The 13,687-nt window shown below is 44.8% G+C and overlaps 1 protein-coding gene across 1 annotated transcript in view; it reads right to left on the bottom strand.

Annotated features, from left to right (window-relative positions):
- Plb1 (phospholipase B1) overlaps window positions 1-12,357 on the bottom strand; it is a 118,130-nt gene extending 105,773 nt beyond the window's left edge. Inside the window, 1 exon segment of the mRNA NM_001173028.1 lies at window positions 12,267-12,357. Within this exon segment, the coding sequence (NP_001166499.1) occupies window positions 12,267-12,318 (52 nt within the window). The 5' untranslated portion in view covers window positions 12,319-12,357.
- Window positions 12,358-13,687: the final 1,330 nt, after the last annotated feature.

Genomic DNA, 13,687 nt, shown 5'->3' on the forward strand with positions numbered 1-13,687 from the left:
TTCAGCATGCGAGGGGGTTTTTGCATAAAACAGTTTTGCACACAGTAAAACTGAACACTCTAAAAGAAGCAAAATATCACCCACAATGCTGCTATTCTCACATTCAAATGTGATTTATTTTTTCATCCTCATGACCATGATGGGACATTATTTCATTCCTCTGTAATCAATGTGCGTGCAATTCTGTATTCTGCAAGATTCCTTTAAATATTGTTTTTCACGTTGTTATATGAGCTTGATACTTATTGTAATAGCTGCATGATACACTATGATCCTGATATTCAATCAGCAATTTAGATTCCTTCCTATAACTTTTCCATACCTGATTCTCTCCCTGAAGTGTACACTTTTGGTTACAGCCCCCAAACACCAGTAGGCAATAAACTTGGGGGACTCGGCTGGATTTTTTTCACCCTAGCCTTCTGCAGCTTTGTTACCCTGAAAATAACCCATCTAGAGTTACATAAGGAGAGGCACTATATTTCCATTTCCTGCCCACCGTGAGATCACACTCCGATTTCCACGTGGAAGCTTCTGCATGTAACGATGGCTGAAACCTTCAACCAGATCTCAGTGACCCTTCTGAGAGTCCCAGAAGAAAGTTTTTCCAGCAGAAGCAGCTTCCTGATGGGAAGGTACAGGAATGGAGGGGACCATGGAAGGCTGGAAAGGGCTGGGACAGAGGGTTTGTAACTAGAGGGCAGGTCAGATGACCCTGCCCAGACAGACAAGAGCCAGGCTGGCCAGTCTGGTCTGTGAGCAATTGGGAGTCATGGCAGGTATTTGAAGGGAGGACTTTCAGGTTATTTTAAGATAATCATGACTTGGAAGTAGTGGGATAGATGAATCAGCATCACAGAGACTTGAGACTATTTTGGTAAAATGGTAGCCATCACTTACACATGGCATCTATAGATCAGGCAGTCTTCTAAATACTTGCACAAAACAACCCATTGGATCCTCACAGTTTTATGACATAAATACCTCCCTCCCCACTTTACAGATAAGAAAGCGAAACCCAGAAAGGTCAAGTGGCACTGTAAAGATGACATGGCTAGCAACTAGCGATGCAGGACTAGAAAATGGACAATCTAGCTCCACAGGACAAGCTAAGCATAAACCACATGCTCAAGAGCTAGACCAGAGCCAGTAAATTTTGCTGGAAAGGCCACATGGCCGGTATTTTAGGTTTTGCAAACCATCTGGCCTCTGTCACAATCCAGCTCTACAGTTGCATTGTGAAACAGGGACAAGTAACATGTAAACTTACAGAGATGAGTTTGAATGTCACAGAAATACTTTTTATAACCACCTAAAACACAGAAACCTTGGTAGATTCAACACACTGATTGGAAAGTTTCTACAGAGAGCCAAAAGATGGCCAGAATGTCTAACACAGCCTTGAAAGAGAACAACAAAGTCGGGGATTTACTCTCAAGCTATAGTGATCAACAAAGTACAGTCTTAGAAAAAGAATAGATAATTGGAACAGAACAGAGACTCAGATAAACTCACGTAACTATAGTCAACCAATCTTTGACCAAGAAGCAAAGGCAATGTAGTGGAGGAAAGATAGTCTTTTTAACAAATGGTGCTGGAAAGACAGGTCATCGACATGCAAAAACATTTCTTAATGTAAAAATAATTGTTAGCTCACAGGTCATACAAAATCAGGCGGCAGGCTGGGTCTGGCCCACAGTTTGCTGCCAACATGTGCAAAGAGAGATCATCCCGGTGAAACAGGGAGAGGGGATTTCAGGGAATCAGTGACAGCCCTTGCATGACAGAGTGACAGAACTGAACCAGTAAAAGTACCGAGTCCAAAGGAGAATAAGAACACAGAACAGATAGGGCACAGTGAGGCATAAATGTTATATTTAAACCCAGCAGAAAAGACAAGTGGAGGTGGGTTGTTGAGAACTTCACTATGTATAAGGCGTATAGTGAAGAATTTCACCATGTCAAGGAGAGTGGTGTGTCCATGCAGCCCCGCAGTTCGGTCTAGACCAACAGACACAAGTTGGTCCTTGGTCGAAGAGCAGCAGCTACCACAGAACGAGCTTCCCAAGGACTGGGGGGTAGCTCAGCAGTACAAACTTTGCCTCACATGTACGAGAAGGCCTGGGTTCGATCCCCGGAATGGTCTGAGAAGAGGCTGGGGGCGGAGGTGATGGAGGACACTGTATAAACATGACACAGAGTTAATAGCTTGGCTACCCCAGTCAACCTCACCAAGCCTCAGATTTCTCTCTATAGGCGAGATTGGTGATATCTGCCTCCCATAGTTGTTCTCAAACATGGTTAAATGCATGTAAACGCATGGTAGGGATACAGTGATTGGTAGTTAAAATTGTTATAACTTCAGCATCAGAAGGTGGGTTGATATTGATAATTTTTAGGATCCTTTCTGTATTCTATATTCTGGGATTTCCCCATATAATAAAATGCTCAAGAGTCCACATTTTCAACTCAGTTGTGCGACTCGTGTGTGATAGCTGTTCTGGAGCATCACAAAGCACTTAGAATCTCAGCACTATGTCCACACCTGAAACCCAGAAGGACATGTAGGGCCCTGTGGTCCTGTCTCCACTGAGTTTTGAAGGGGTTTGGGTCCCCTCCCCATTTTCTGCTTCCTACCAGGCACATGGAAGGAAATTCTTGCCTGTTTTCATAGTACCCCAAGGCATTGCAGAGGAAATTATCAAAACACAGAACGTGGCATCTTTGAACTCCAATCACAGGATCCCAAAGGAACCTGTCAAGCTCATAGATCTCTGAAGGGCTTTGGTCCCCTGAAAAATTCTCACCTCAATTAAGTCAGTAAGGGAAAAAACCAACTATTTTTCTACCCTGACAGAACGAAAGAAAAATCACTGTGTATGCTTGGAGGAACAGGTCTGGCTGAGCTGTCACCCAGGTTGGACAGAGCTGAGACCACTGGGGTCTGAAACCAACCCAGGACCTCAGCCAGGTACAGTCACACTGGCTCCTGCCTCTGCAACACAGCTCCTAAAGCAGCCCTGCTCTCCTCCCCTCCCTCCTGTCCCAACCTCCCAACCTCCCCACCCCCACCCACCAAAGACTTGGATTCTATTGACTTGGGCAGTGTGATAGCCCAGCAGCTGACCAGCAGTGGGGTGGGGCAGTTTCCCAAGCCAAATTAAAGCAGCGTGCACTTTCTAATTTACAGATTTTCTTCATTTCTGTCCTCTTCGACCAGGTCTAGCACAATTTTTCACCCTCCAGCCCTCCCAGTCCTCTCTATCCAGGGAGGATAGCCGTTGGGTGACCTTCCACCCTCCAGTCCTCCCTATCCAGGGAGGATAGCCATTGGGTGACCTTGATGAAGCATTTGATCTCTCTAAATGTTGACTTCCTCCTGTAGAAAGGAGGGAAGCAGGGTGGAGAGGATCAAAGAGCAGGAAAGTGCTGTGTAAGGAGAGGGCTGTCCACGTGCGAGGTCACTGTGCTCCTTGGATGAAAGGATGGGGTGTCCGCTGGGCACCAGGGAGGAGGGGCAACCCAAGTGGAACTGAGGTCACGCCTTGATGCTCGTTACATTGGTGTCCTCACAGCAACCTTAGAGACAGTATTTGTGACCCTCTTGGCATTTTTATAGGCTCGCAGAAGCCACACTAGTGAGGAGAGGGCAGAGCTCCAGCCTGCACTGCCCTCTCTAAGCATGGAGCCCTTTGGTGAGTCTGAGAGGGCTGAAGTTAGCTAGCGTTGTCCCCTGTGCTGTGCTGGACCATAATCAGGTCCTCTGGGTAACCCTGTACTGCATAGGGCAGCTGTTCCCACTCACATACAAGGCCTACACAATACTGCTGGGGACCTATGGGCCCCACCATCTGATACCATCTGCCACAAGCTATGGGCACTGATTCAGGAAACCATGAGCTATGGCTGGCAGCTGCTCCAACCTCAAAGTTCCAGGGCCCTGAGGAGCACAGGTATCCATCTGTTGGCATGGTCCCAGGGCAGTCACACGCCAGTCAGTGGAAGGTGACACAGACTGCTTGGGGGCAGCTCGGTGGTCTGTAAGTATTTGTCTCTAAATTCTAGAATGGCTGAAGAGGACAGATCTGAGGTCAACTCATTTTTCTACTTCAGAAAACTGTGATCCAAGGAAGCCAACAAACTTGCCAAAAACATCTCTGTAGGACACCAACAGGGCCATGTGTAGAACTTGGTTCTCCTTAACCTAGACTGCTGTGCATTCCCGGAGAGCAGAGGCTTTTTGAAAGGCAGTTATAACAAGGCTTACCTTGTGGGTTGTGATCTACTCTGAGTTGCCTGCCCATGGAAATGCATTCCGTTGCCATGTCTACAAGACCAGTGTTTTCAGCTGCCTACATTCGTCAGCCTACCTTTGCCATCAGAATACCAAATAATAATTTAGGATGAACACTTCCAAACCCTTTGGGTAGACTCAGCTCCTGGTCTGATGAGATTAGGAAAGCCACTAGAGGTATCTTTGAAAAGTCCCCCCAAAATAGCCCATGCCAATGGCCAAAGGCAAATACCACTACCCATTCTAGAGTCCATTCCAGGCAGAGACCAGTGTGTCCTTGTCTCCCCCTCTGGCTGGCTACACAGTACCCAACCCACAGTCTGCATCACAAAGAGGGCTGCAGTCCTCTTGGGAGAGGGCTTACTCAAGGGTCAGGGATACTCCAAGTTGACTTGTAGCTTTGCCCTTGGCTTTGAATGTTTCACTCTTAGATTGTATTTTTTATGACTTATGGGAAAAATTGAGACAGATCCAGAGGTAGGAAGGAACAACCTTGGAGAAGACAATCCAAGGTGACAACAAACAGGCAATGCTTTGCCAGTGGCAGGCTCTAGAGTCCTAGTCCTTCCCATGCTACCGTTGTCCATCACCACCTCCAGCTTCAGCTTGGCCTCTGTGACCATGCTCCCAAAACTTTGTGACCAGATGTCCCCAAGGCTGGAGAGCCGGAGTGATGATTAGGGAACCCCAAGAAGAGGGGAATCTGAGGAACCCTCGGAGAGAAAAACCCAGGCAGTTATAGTGTGAAGGGAGGAGTCTTGAACCCACTATAGCCTCAGAAACTCAAGAGGAAGTGGTGGCCAAAGGCAGGAGAAATGCACAGGTTTCTTGGGGTGCCCTGCTGGGGGGCCTGGAAGGAAACTCAGTGGTAGATAGAGCGCTGTCCTGTGCGGTGCTCGCCTGTGTGCCTAGCCTGTGAAGATCTCCTCCACCAGCAGGACAACGCAAACAACCAAACACAAACCTCCCAGCGGAGCCTCCCTCTCTCCCTCTCCCTCTGAGCCAAGCCTTTGCTTCCCTACACAGTCCGGGGACCTTTCCTGCCTGCAGCTGGCTCACAAAACCACTGGCATCCTGTTCCCCTACTGAAGAACTCTGCCCACTTCCCACTACAGCAAATTCAACTTCAGAGCTTGCTGGGTGCTTGGGTCAGTCATTCAACCTCTGGAGGGTTCGGTTTTTATAAACGTGAAAGAAAGTTTAGAGTAAATCATTTTAGAAGTCTTTTTTAAGTCAAAAGCACTGTGATAATCTTTACGGCTGTCCTTGTGCTGAGATCACGAAGTCCCGCTGTCCAAGGCTTCACTACCCCCACCCCCAACCTTTCCACCAGCCCTCACCCCTGTGTCTGGGGGTGGCTGCCCTGGCCCCCCGCAGCCTGCGCCTCCATGCAGCCTGGCCAAGCCCGCTCTACTTGCAGATCGCACTGCTCCCTCCCCTCACGAGCCCTCTCCTCCCTGCAACCCCTGGGTTATTTTAGTCCCACCAAGCTTTGCAGCACTCAGGGAATTTCACCTCCCACTTGAGACTTCTCCAGCCCACGTCCGCCCCTCAGTTCTTGGAACCCTGTTGCCTCTGTTACAGCTACTTGCACCTATTTTGGTGCTTAATTTCCTCCAGTGATTTTATGCAGATTTATTCTCTCTCCCCAGAGGGTTCCTCACTTTTGGCTTAGTATCTGCCAGCCAAGCTCAGCCCAACTTGGGTTCTTCCAAGGGTGCTCAGACAGTTAATTGACAGCAGCAAAAGTGCAAATTGATGAAAATTGTGATTGACAATAAAATCTTAAAAATCTACAAGGGCAGGTGAAATTCCAGGAGGGTACAGTTCCTGAGCCCCCAGAGAAAATTCCATACTGTGCCTGCTGCTCAAGGCAGGGGAGGCAGAGTCTGAATGACACAGGCAAGGGGGTGGGGGATAGGAGGTGGGGGATTCTGAAGGGAGAGGAGAGTGTGACCCCAGAGTTCCAAGGATGGCTCCGCTGCACCCAAATGCGGGACCCAAGTATGTTCCCTCTCCTCGTATCAATAGGCCACTGGACGTTCAGCAATAATCTCCCCACTCTTAATTGGAAAGAGCATTTCTAGAAGGCTGGGAAGGGGGGAGCAGAGGAGGGAGGGCCGGTCCAGGAAAGACCTAGATTTGCTTGTTTCCAAAGTGAAAAGGTGCTTCTGCGCTCTCTCAGTGAGTGCACAGGCCCTCACAGGCCCTCACATGATGTGCACATCATTACTAAGGCAAAGGTATGACTAAGGCAACGAGATTTTAGTCGCACAGTCTCCCAGGGGAACTTCTGACCCATTAGAGGAGAATGAAGTTCTAGCCAAAAAAAAGTATTTTGTTAGATACAGTGATTTCTTGCCAACTTGGTTTTGCCAATTACAGTTTTAAGATAATCCTGTTCCCATTTTATAAGCAGAAATGTTTAAAACAGGGATCTGTTTTCATATGTGTTGATTGCTGAGGCTATTTTAAAATTTAAACAGAAGTCGCCTTTTGGTCCTTCCCTTTCTAGGGCTGTACTGCCACAGGGTAGTGCTGAGACTTTGGACTGAACTCAGGCTCTGCTATTTATTAGCTGGGTAACTTTGGGTAAGTTATTTACTGTTGGAATTTGCTCATCTGGGAAATGGGAACAATGGCACAACCCATGGTAATTGGCAGCTGGTGTACACAGGCTGCCTTCTGTCACTGCAGTCTGTATCCATGGAGTCAGCCAACAGTGGATGGAAAACGTTGGAAGGGTGCATCTGTACCAAACTGGACTTTTTAGTTCTTGTACTGTATTGTTTAGAGAATAGCAACTATGTATAAAGTATTTTCATAGTATTAAATTTTAAAGATTATTTAGAGGTTATTTGAAATGTACCAAGGGGATTGTGTGGGTATACACAAATACAACGTCATATTATGTAAGGAACTTGAGTATCCATGGATTGTGACACACAGAGGGAACCAATTCCCCCTAGCACTAAGGGACAATTGTATGTGCGTGTTTAGTGAGGGTTTGACTGTTCCAGGGAAACTCATAAGGAATTTCCCTGAAATTATCCGTCAGATGTAAATGTCCCCAATGCCTTATGAAATGAACATTTATAACTCCTCTGAAGACTCCACTGTCATCCTAGGCCTCGAGAAATGTCACACATACATTTTTAAGGAGTCAGAGTAGTCTGAATGGAAAGTAACCAAGCACCTAAAGAAACAAGAGACCCAAGAGCAAAAGGATTTACAACACTGGTACCAAAACCTAGCAAAGACAGTAAGAGAAAGGGCACAGATCAATCTCATTCATGAACACATAAGAAAAAATAAATATGAACAACCTAAGGTCAGCAATGGATGGATACTTCAGTATTATCAGATCTATTAATATAATTCAACATCATAATAAATCTAATGGCAAAGAATCACATGAATGTTGAATACTGAAAATACCTTTGACAAAATTTAATATTAATTCTTGATTAATATGCTCAGTAAAACAGAAACTTATGAGTACTTCCTTAATGTGGTTATACACGCTTATAAATGTATGTTTCTATTTTTCAGTCTCAAAGGTTATCGATAACTCAGTAGGGAAAATATTTTATTTCCTATTGCTTTTTGGAACCCTGCCAACACGCAGTCCTGAAATATATGAAAATATATTCAGCTTCTTTTGTAATAAGAGAAATTAAAATTAAAATGCCACTTCTTACATTTGCGAAAATTCCATTTAAGTTGTGCAAAAAAGCTACACACACACACACACACACACACACATGAACTGCTGGTGGGATGCAAAATGGTATAATCTTTATGGAGAGAAATTTAGTAAGGTAATAGAACTATGTATGTGTTCAAGTCTTTGACCCAGAAATTTATTCTATAATATTTGTCCAAAACATGAAAATTGTTCATGACAGTATTATGTACAATACCAAAATATTACAGACAACCTAAGTCTCCTTCTCAGGAGGCTGGTGAAATACATGACACATGATGGGCTATGTAATCGCCAACAATGAAGATCTCTGAACTTAACAGACACAGAGTTGTATTGCAGGTTATCTTTTAAGGTAAATGCAAAAATAATGGAGTATACATTTTCAAAAAGAAACAAAGAATATAAACCTAACACAATGGTAGAAAAGGAAAGGACAGTCAGGGACGCGAACAGGAAGAATCTGATCCATCTTTTCTTATGCTTTTGACTTTTGAAATGTGTTAACATTTTACATACTCAAAAAACAAAGTAAAATCAATAAAAAACACTAAATTGACCAAAAAGAGACAAGGTTACTTTCCAATTACTTAATTACAACAGAGAGAATGAAAGAAAAATTAATTCAGGTCACTTTGAGCGTCATACTTTGATTATATTTCCCAAGTGGGCTCTAAGAACAAAGAACAACAAAGAAAATTTGAATTTCATTGGTTGTCAGTGATGTCACTTTCAAAGCAATCCCAGTATTATGTTATATTATTGGATTTGGCAAATAAATGGACTTATCGATATATTTATAACTCAGATTTGAATTGTGGGAGAGGATAATACAAATATAAAATGAGGTAAGGAGACCAAAAAGCTTAATTCTAACTAAAATTAAATATTTATTTATAAATTTATTGTGTTTCTTAAAGGAAAGCTTAGCTCTGTTACCAAGAAGGCCTAGACATACTAATTCTCTAGAAGGAGAGGAGAGCTCAGTGAATTATTTCTAAGTTGGGAGAGAGGGGGAGTCTCTTGGATGGAGCAAAGTCAACACACAAGAGAAGGAATAGTAGAAACAGAATCACCATGGTGCCAGTTCAGGCAACAGTTACCAATGGGGGCTGGAGGTTTAGCTCAGCAGGGAAGCGCCTGGCTGGCAAACATGGGGTCCTGAGTTCGATCCCCAGTACCAAAAACATTAAAAAAAAAAAAAAAAAAAACCAATGGATAGTAAAAACCACTTAGGTGAAGGACAGTCACATGGTCTCACAATGTCTTTCTATAGGTAATTTATGAACCACACAGCAGGGCGACAATTTTATAAGGGACGTCTGGTAGATACCATGTTAACCAGGTTAGCAAGTTTGGTATCACTTGTGTGCTAACGTCCCTTGTGTTCGCTAACAGGATGCAACAAATGCAACCCATGTTCTATTCTAGATTCAAATAGATTGAAAAGATAGTACAAATAAATGAAATGGGCAGTACTCTAATGAATCTACGATAGTAAGCAGTGACTGAAAAATTAAAAAGTCATTTTACATTACAATGAATGGTATCATACTAGAGAAGTAAATCAAAAAATCGTTTCAATAAATGCAGAAAAAGGGCTAGATACAATTCAACATCCATTTACAATTTTTTAAAAATATCTTGGAAATGAGGAATCCAAAAGGACTTAGTTTCATAAAGAGTACTGGTTGGATATCCCTTATCTGAAATGCCAGATAGGTTTCAAATGTCACTGTTCAGAAATGCTTCAAAATCTGAAAAGTTTCTGAACTCAAAAAGGTTTTATTTTGAAGCACTTCAGGTTTTCTGTGCTCAGCTTACACTGTATGTACCCAAAAAAAGCCTGTGACAAAAACCATATTCACTGATGAACAATGGAATAGTTTTCTTTTGAACTTCAGAATAAAAATGCCTCCAATCATCACTTGTATGAGAAATTGTAGAGCAGGTATCAGTCATCACAGTAAAAGCACAAAAACAATTAAGAGGTAAACTGGCAGAAAAGGATGCCGGGATTCCATCACTGTAAACGGGATTGTATACACAGAAAATTCCCCAGCATGTACATACACATTTATAAGAACTTAGTGAAATTCAAAAAATCAACAAGTAAAAACCAATGTTATGTTTATATGTCTATGCTAGATATTTTCAAAATAAAAATTTAAAATTTCATTTGCTACACAAGACAACATACACCTCGTTAACAAAACATGTGCAGGACCTCAACTACCAATATCTGTTTTCCCCAACTGGCTTCATAGAATTCAAAGCAATCTCTACCAAAATCCCAACAGGTTTTCTTTGCCAGAAATTGACCAGTGGATAGTCAAATTTATGTGAAACGTCAAAGCCAAGATACTTCTATAGAAGGAGAAACAAAGAGACTTATTTTGTCAAGTAACAGAACTTGCTGTCAAGCTACAGAATGAAGGCACGGGGAAGCACAAATGGACTGTGAAAAAGATGAGCGTATGCACAAATTCTCCACCTAGGAACACGGGAGGCCCACAAACAACTGGTTTGTTAATAAACACGCTGAGACAACTGAGTATCTGCATAAAAATTTAAAATTGAATTCCTTTTTTATATTGCTCACAAAAACCAATGCCTGATGCATTAGTGTAAAGCAAATGTGTAAAGCATTTAGAAGAAAATGTAGGATATCTTCATGACCTCAACATAGGAGAGGACTCAGCAAAGCACACAGAGAAAAAGGCTTAAAATTCGGGCACTTAGGAATAGACAGAGACTATGCAGATGGACAATGGCCTGACTGTAGAACCTGCCCAGCAATCGGCCCAGGGAGCCAAACCACAAGTCTGCAGCCACCAGCCCAGATGATCAGGACCTGGTCAATACCTGCCATGTTCTGCTTTTTCACCCCTGCTTCTGACACAGGGCTAACAAAAGAAACCAAATGCACTTCACAAACAAATCGCTTAAGACACCCTGCCTCTGGGTAGCTGGTCTCTAGCCTGCCCGTGCCAACAGCCTCCCATCAGGGCAAGCCTTCCCCTTTGACCACTACACTCATAAATCTCTCTTTCCCTGCCTGCCCCTGAGTCTCTACCAAAGGCAAATTATAGCTTGCTCAAGAGGGCTCTGAATCAGCAGTCTCTGTGTTCTCAGTTGGGTGGTCTTTACTTATTTCCACAGAATTACGAGTTTTGTTTATCAAAGGTCTCCATAAACAGTGGAAAGATAAGCTGTGGAGTGGGAGAAGGCATTTGCCACACATGTAGCCACCAAAGACACAGGGCACAGCATCCCTGAAAACTCCTAAATCCAATGGGGAAAGATTCACCTACAGAAAAAGCAGGAATGTGCATAAATGGGCACTTCAGAAAAGAGGGATTCAATGATCAACTTGAAAAACACCTCCGTCTCGTTAATTATCAGGAAAGCGCAATAAGCCAGAACAACAGAAGGAAATGGCACAGCTGGCATGATCTGTCTCCCAGGCTCCCCGGGGTCCCCTCCTTAACCCAGTGAGCAGCAGGGCTGGGAGAGACCCAGGCTTCCTCCTTCGCCTCTGCCCGCCTGGCCCAGCCCAGCCTCATGGGAGAGGTGAAAGGCCATACTTAAGGATTTTTCAGTTTAAAAGATTCTCCCTAAATCAAGGGAGAAGCAGGGATGGTGGATGGGGCAGAGGGAGTACAGCTAAGGCCTACCCGCTCCCAATCTTTAGCCTGGGGACTGAGGGCGGGGATGCAAAATCGGGGTGGCCCAGGCAGGCCCATCCATGCTCCAGAGGCCATTTGGTAACACTGAAGAGCGTGGGTCACCTTTTAGAACACCCTGAAATCTGTCTTTTCTGTTCTTTCAGAAAACAGCAAAGCCTATAAATACTAATAGTAATCCTCAATGCGTGCATCACAGTGATTTCCATTTTAAAGATGATAAAAATCAAGGTCCAGAGAAGTTAGAATTTTCCCAAGGTCACAGGGTGCCAAGAACTAGAATGCAGGTCTTTTGACTCCACATCCATAGCTCCATCTTCTCCCCGCTGCAGGCTACACCCTAGGTGGACCTCTCATCTCCCCCAAACCTGCCCTCAACCCCGCACCTCAGCACACGCAGCCCTCCGTCAATCTGCGGGCCACCTGTGCCTCCCACCCAGCCATAGCCTAAGCAGGCACTTGGGTTCAACTGTGTTCTGTGCTTTGTGTCAATCAGTAGGGCACGTAACTCCTTGCCTGAGCAAGAGAGGACACGAGGCGGGATGGGGCATCACTTGTGCCTGAGCAAAAGCACACTCACCTTGACCCAGCAGCAGCAGCCCCACAAGTAAGACGCCTGGCTGCAGCCCCATGCCAGCTGCTCAGGTGTCCCGGGCCTGCGGGCGAATGGCTTTCTTCCAAGGATGGATGAGTTAGCACACTTCTTCCTGCTTTTATCGCCTCAGGGACTGATCGTGCGCCTGTCATAAATTTTACTGTGTTCACCTTTGAAAGGGGGCAGTGGCTGGCTGTAAACGATAAATATTAACATTTAAGGAGAAGGGTTAAAATAGGTAGCATGTTCTAGGCATAGGCGCTTGGACACCAGGTCCTCGAGGCAGTCTTCATGTGGCCTTCCACAGTGGGGGCATGGAAGCTGCTGCCGGGACAGAGACCAGACTTCCGGGAAGAGTGCTGGCCGGGAATCTCGGTCTGGGGCTGGGATGGCAAACCTACCATAGCTGTGGGCACTTGGGCATGTCTTTAACTTGGCCTCAGCTATCTCCGAAGACACAGGCAGGGAATGCACTTTGTCACAGCTGTAAACTATAAAGCCCCCTCCAAATGGAAGCGTTCAGCCTAAAATGCGTTCTCGCTGTGTCTCAGAGTGCCAACGTGTCCCTTGATTGGCATCAGCCAAGGAGGCTTGTGTCTGTCTCCTCGTCCCAAACTCATGGGTGGCTAGAAACGGGTGTAGGTGGGGTGGTCAATGCCTATACCATGCATTTATTGTCTGCGTGTTGAATTGAGAATCTCAAGCAGAGTTGTGAGCCATAGAACTCAGTCTGACACATTCAGAAATTTCCTTTGGGGCACATGAAGTCAGCAGTGTTGAGCCAGGTCTAAATTGAGCTGGCATTTAAAGATTGAGTGACAAAGTGCCCTTGAGGGCAAAATTGACAGTTTATCCCCACAAGTATCAAGGAACAATTGCCTTGGTTAATCATATGCGTGCAAATTCTTAAATTGTGCTTGTCTTCAGCCAACCTTGTGGCAGCCGGACTCCCAACTTCTGGGATCTGGTTGGGAGCCCTGAGCTGGCTCCCTTTACCCAGGGCAGATTTTGATCTCCTGAGTGATCTGGATATTTTTCTCATGTTTTAAAATTATCCTTGTAGCTCTGTTGTCTTAAGTCTAAGTAAAGTCTGAGTGGGCAGCTCTTTACGCAGATTCCTGATTTTAGGAGATTTTCTTCCTTCCCCAGCTGCTGAAAACAATGTGACGTGGGTGACCCCTGATGGAGCCACACCAATGGTTTAGCCTCAGCTTCAGGACTGCATGCAGGTCTTGGGCCATGCCAACTGGACATTGACTGGCCCCAGGGTCTGCAAGAGGGTGACACTCACAGAAAAGAAAAAAGGAAACGTGCCCCAAAGCGGGGCCACCTGAGCACAGAGACTTTTGAGCACCTAGATGCTCACCAGCTCCCCTAAATTGTACACAAGTTCAACGAGCAACCCA

This window comes from Cavia porcellus, unplaced genomic scaffold, assembly GCF_034190915.1.
Source record: "Cavia porcellus strain 051 isolate PalLab524CR breed Dunkin Hartley unplaced genomic scaffold, mCavPor4.1 scaffold_1, whole genome shotgun sequence".
Lineage (NCBI taxonomy): Eukaryota > Metazoa > Chordata > Mammalia > Rodentia > Caviidae > Cavia > Cavia porcellus.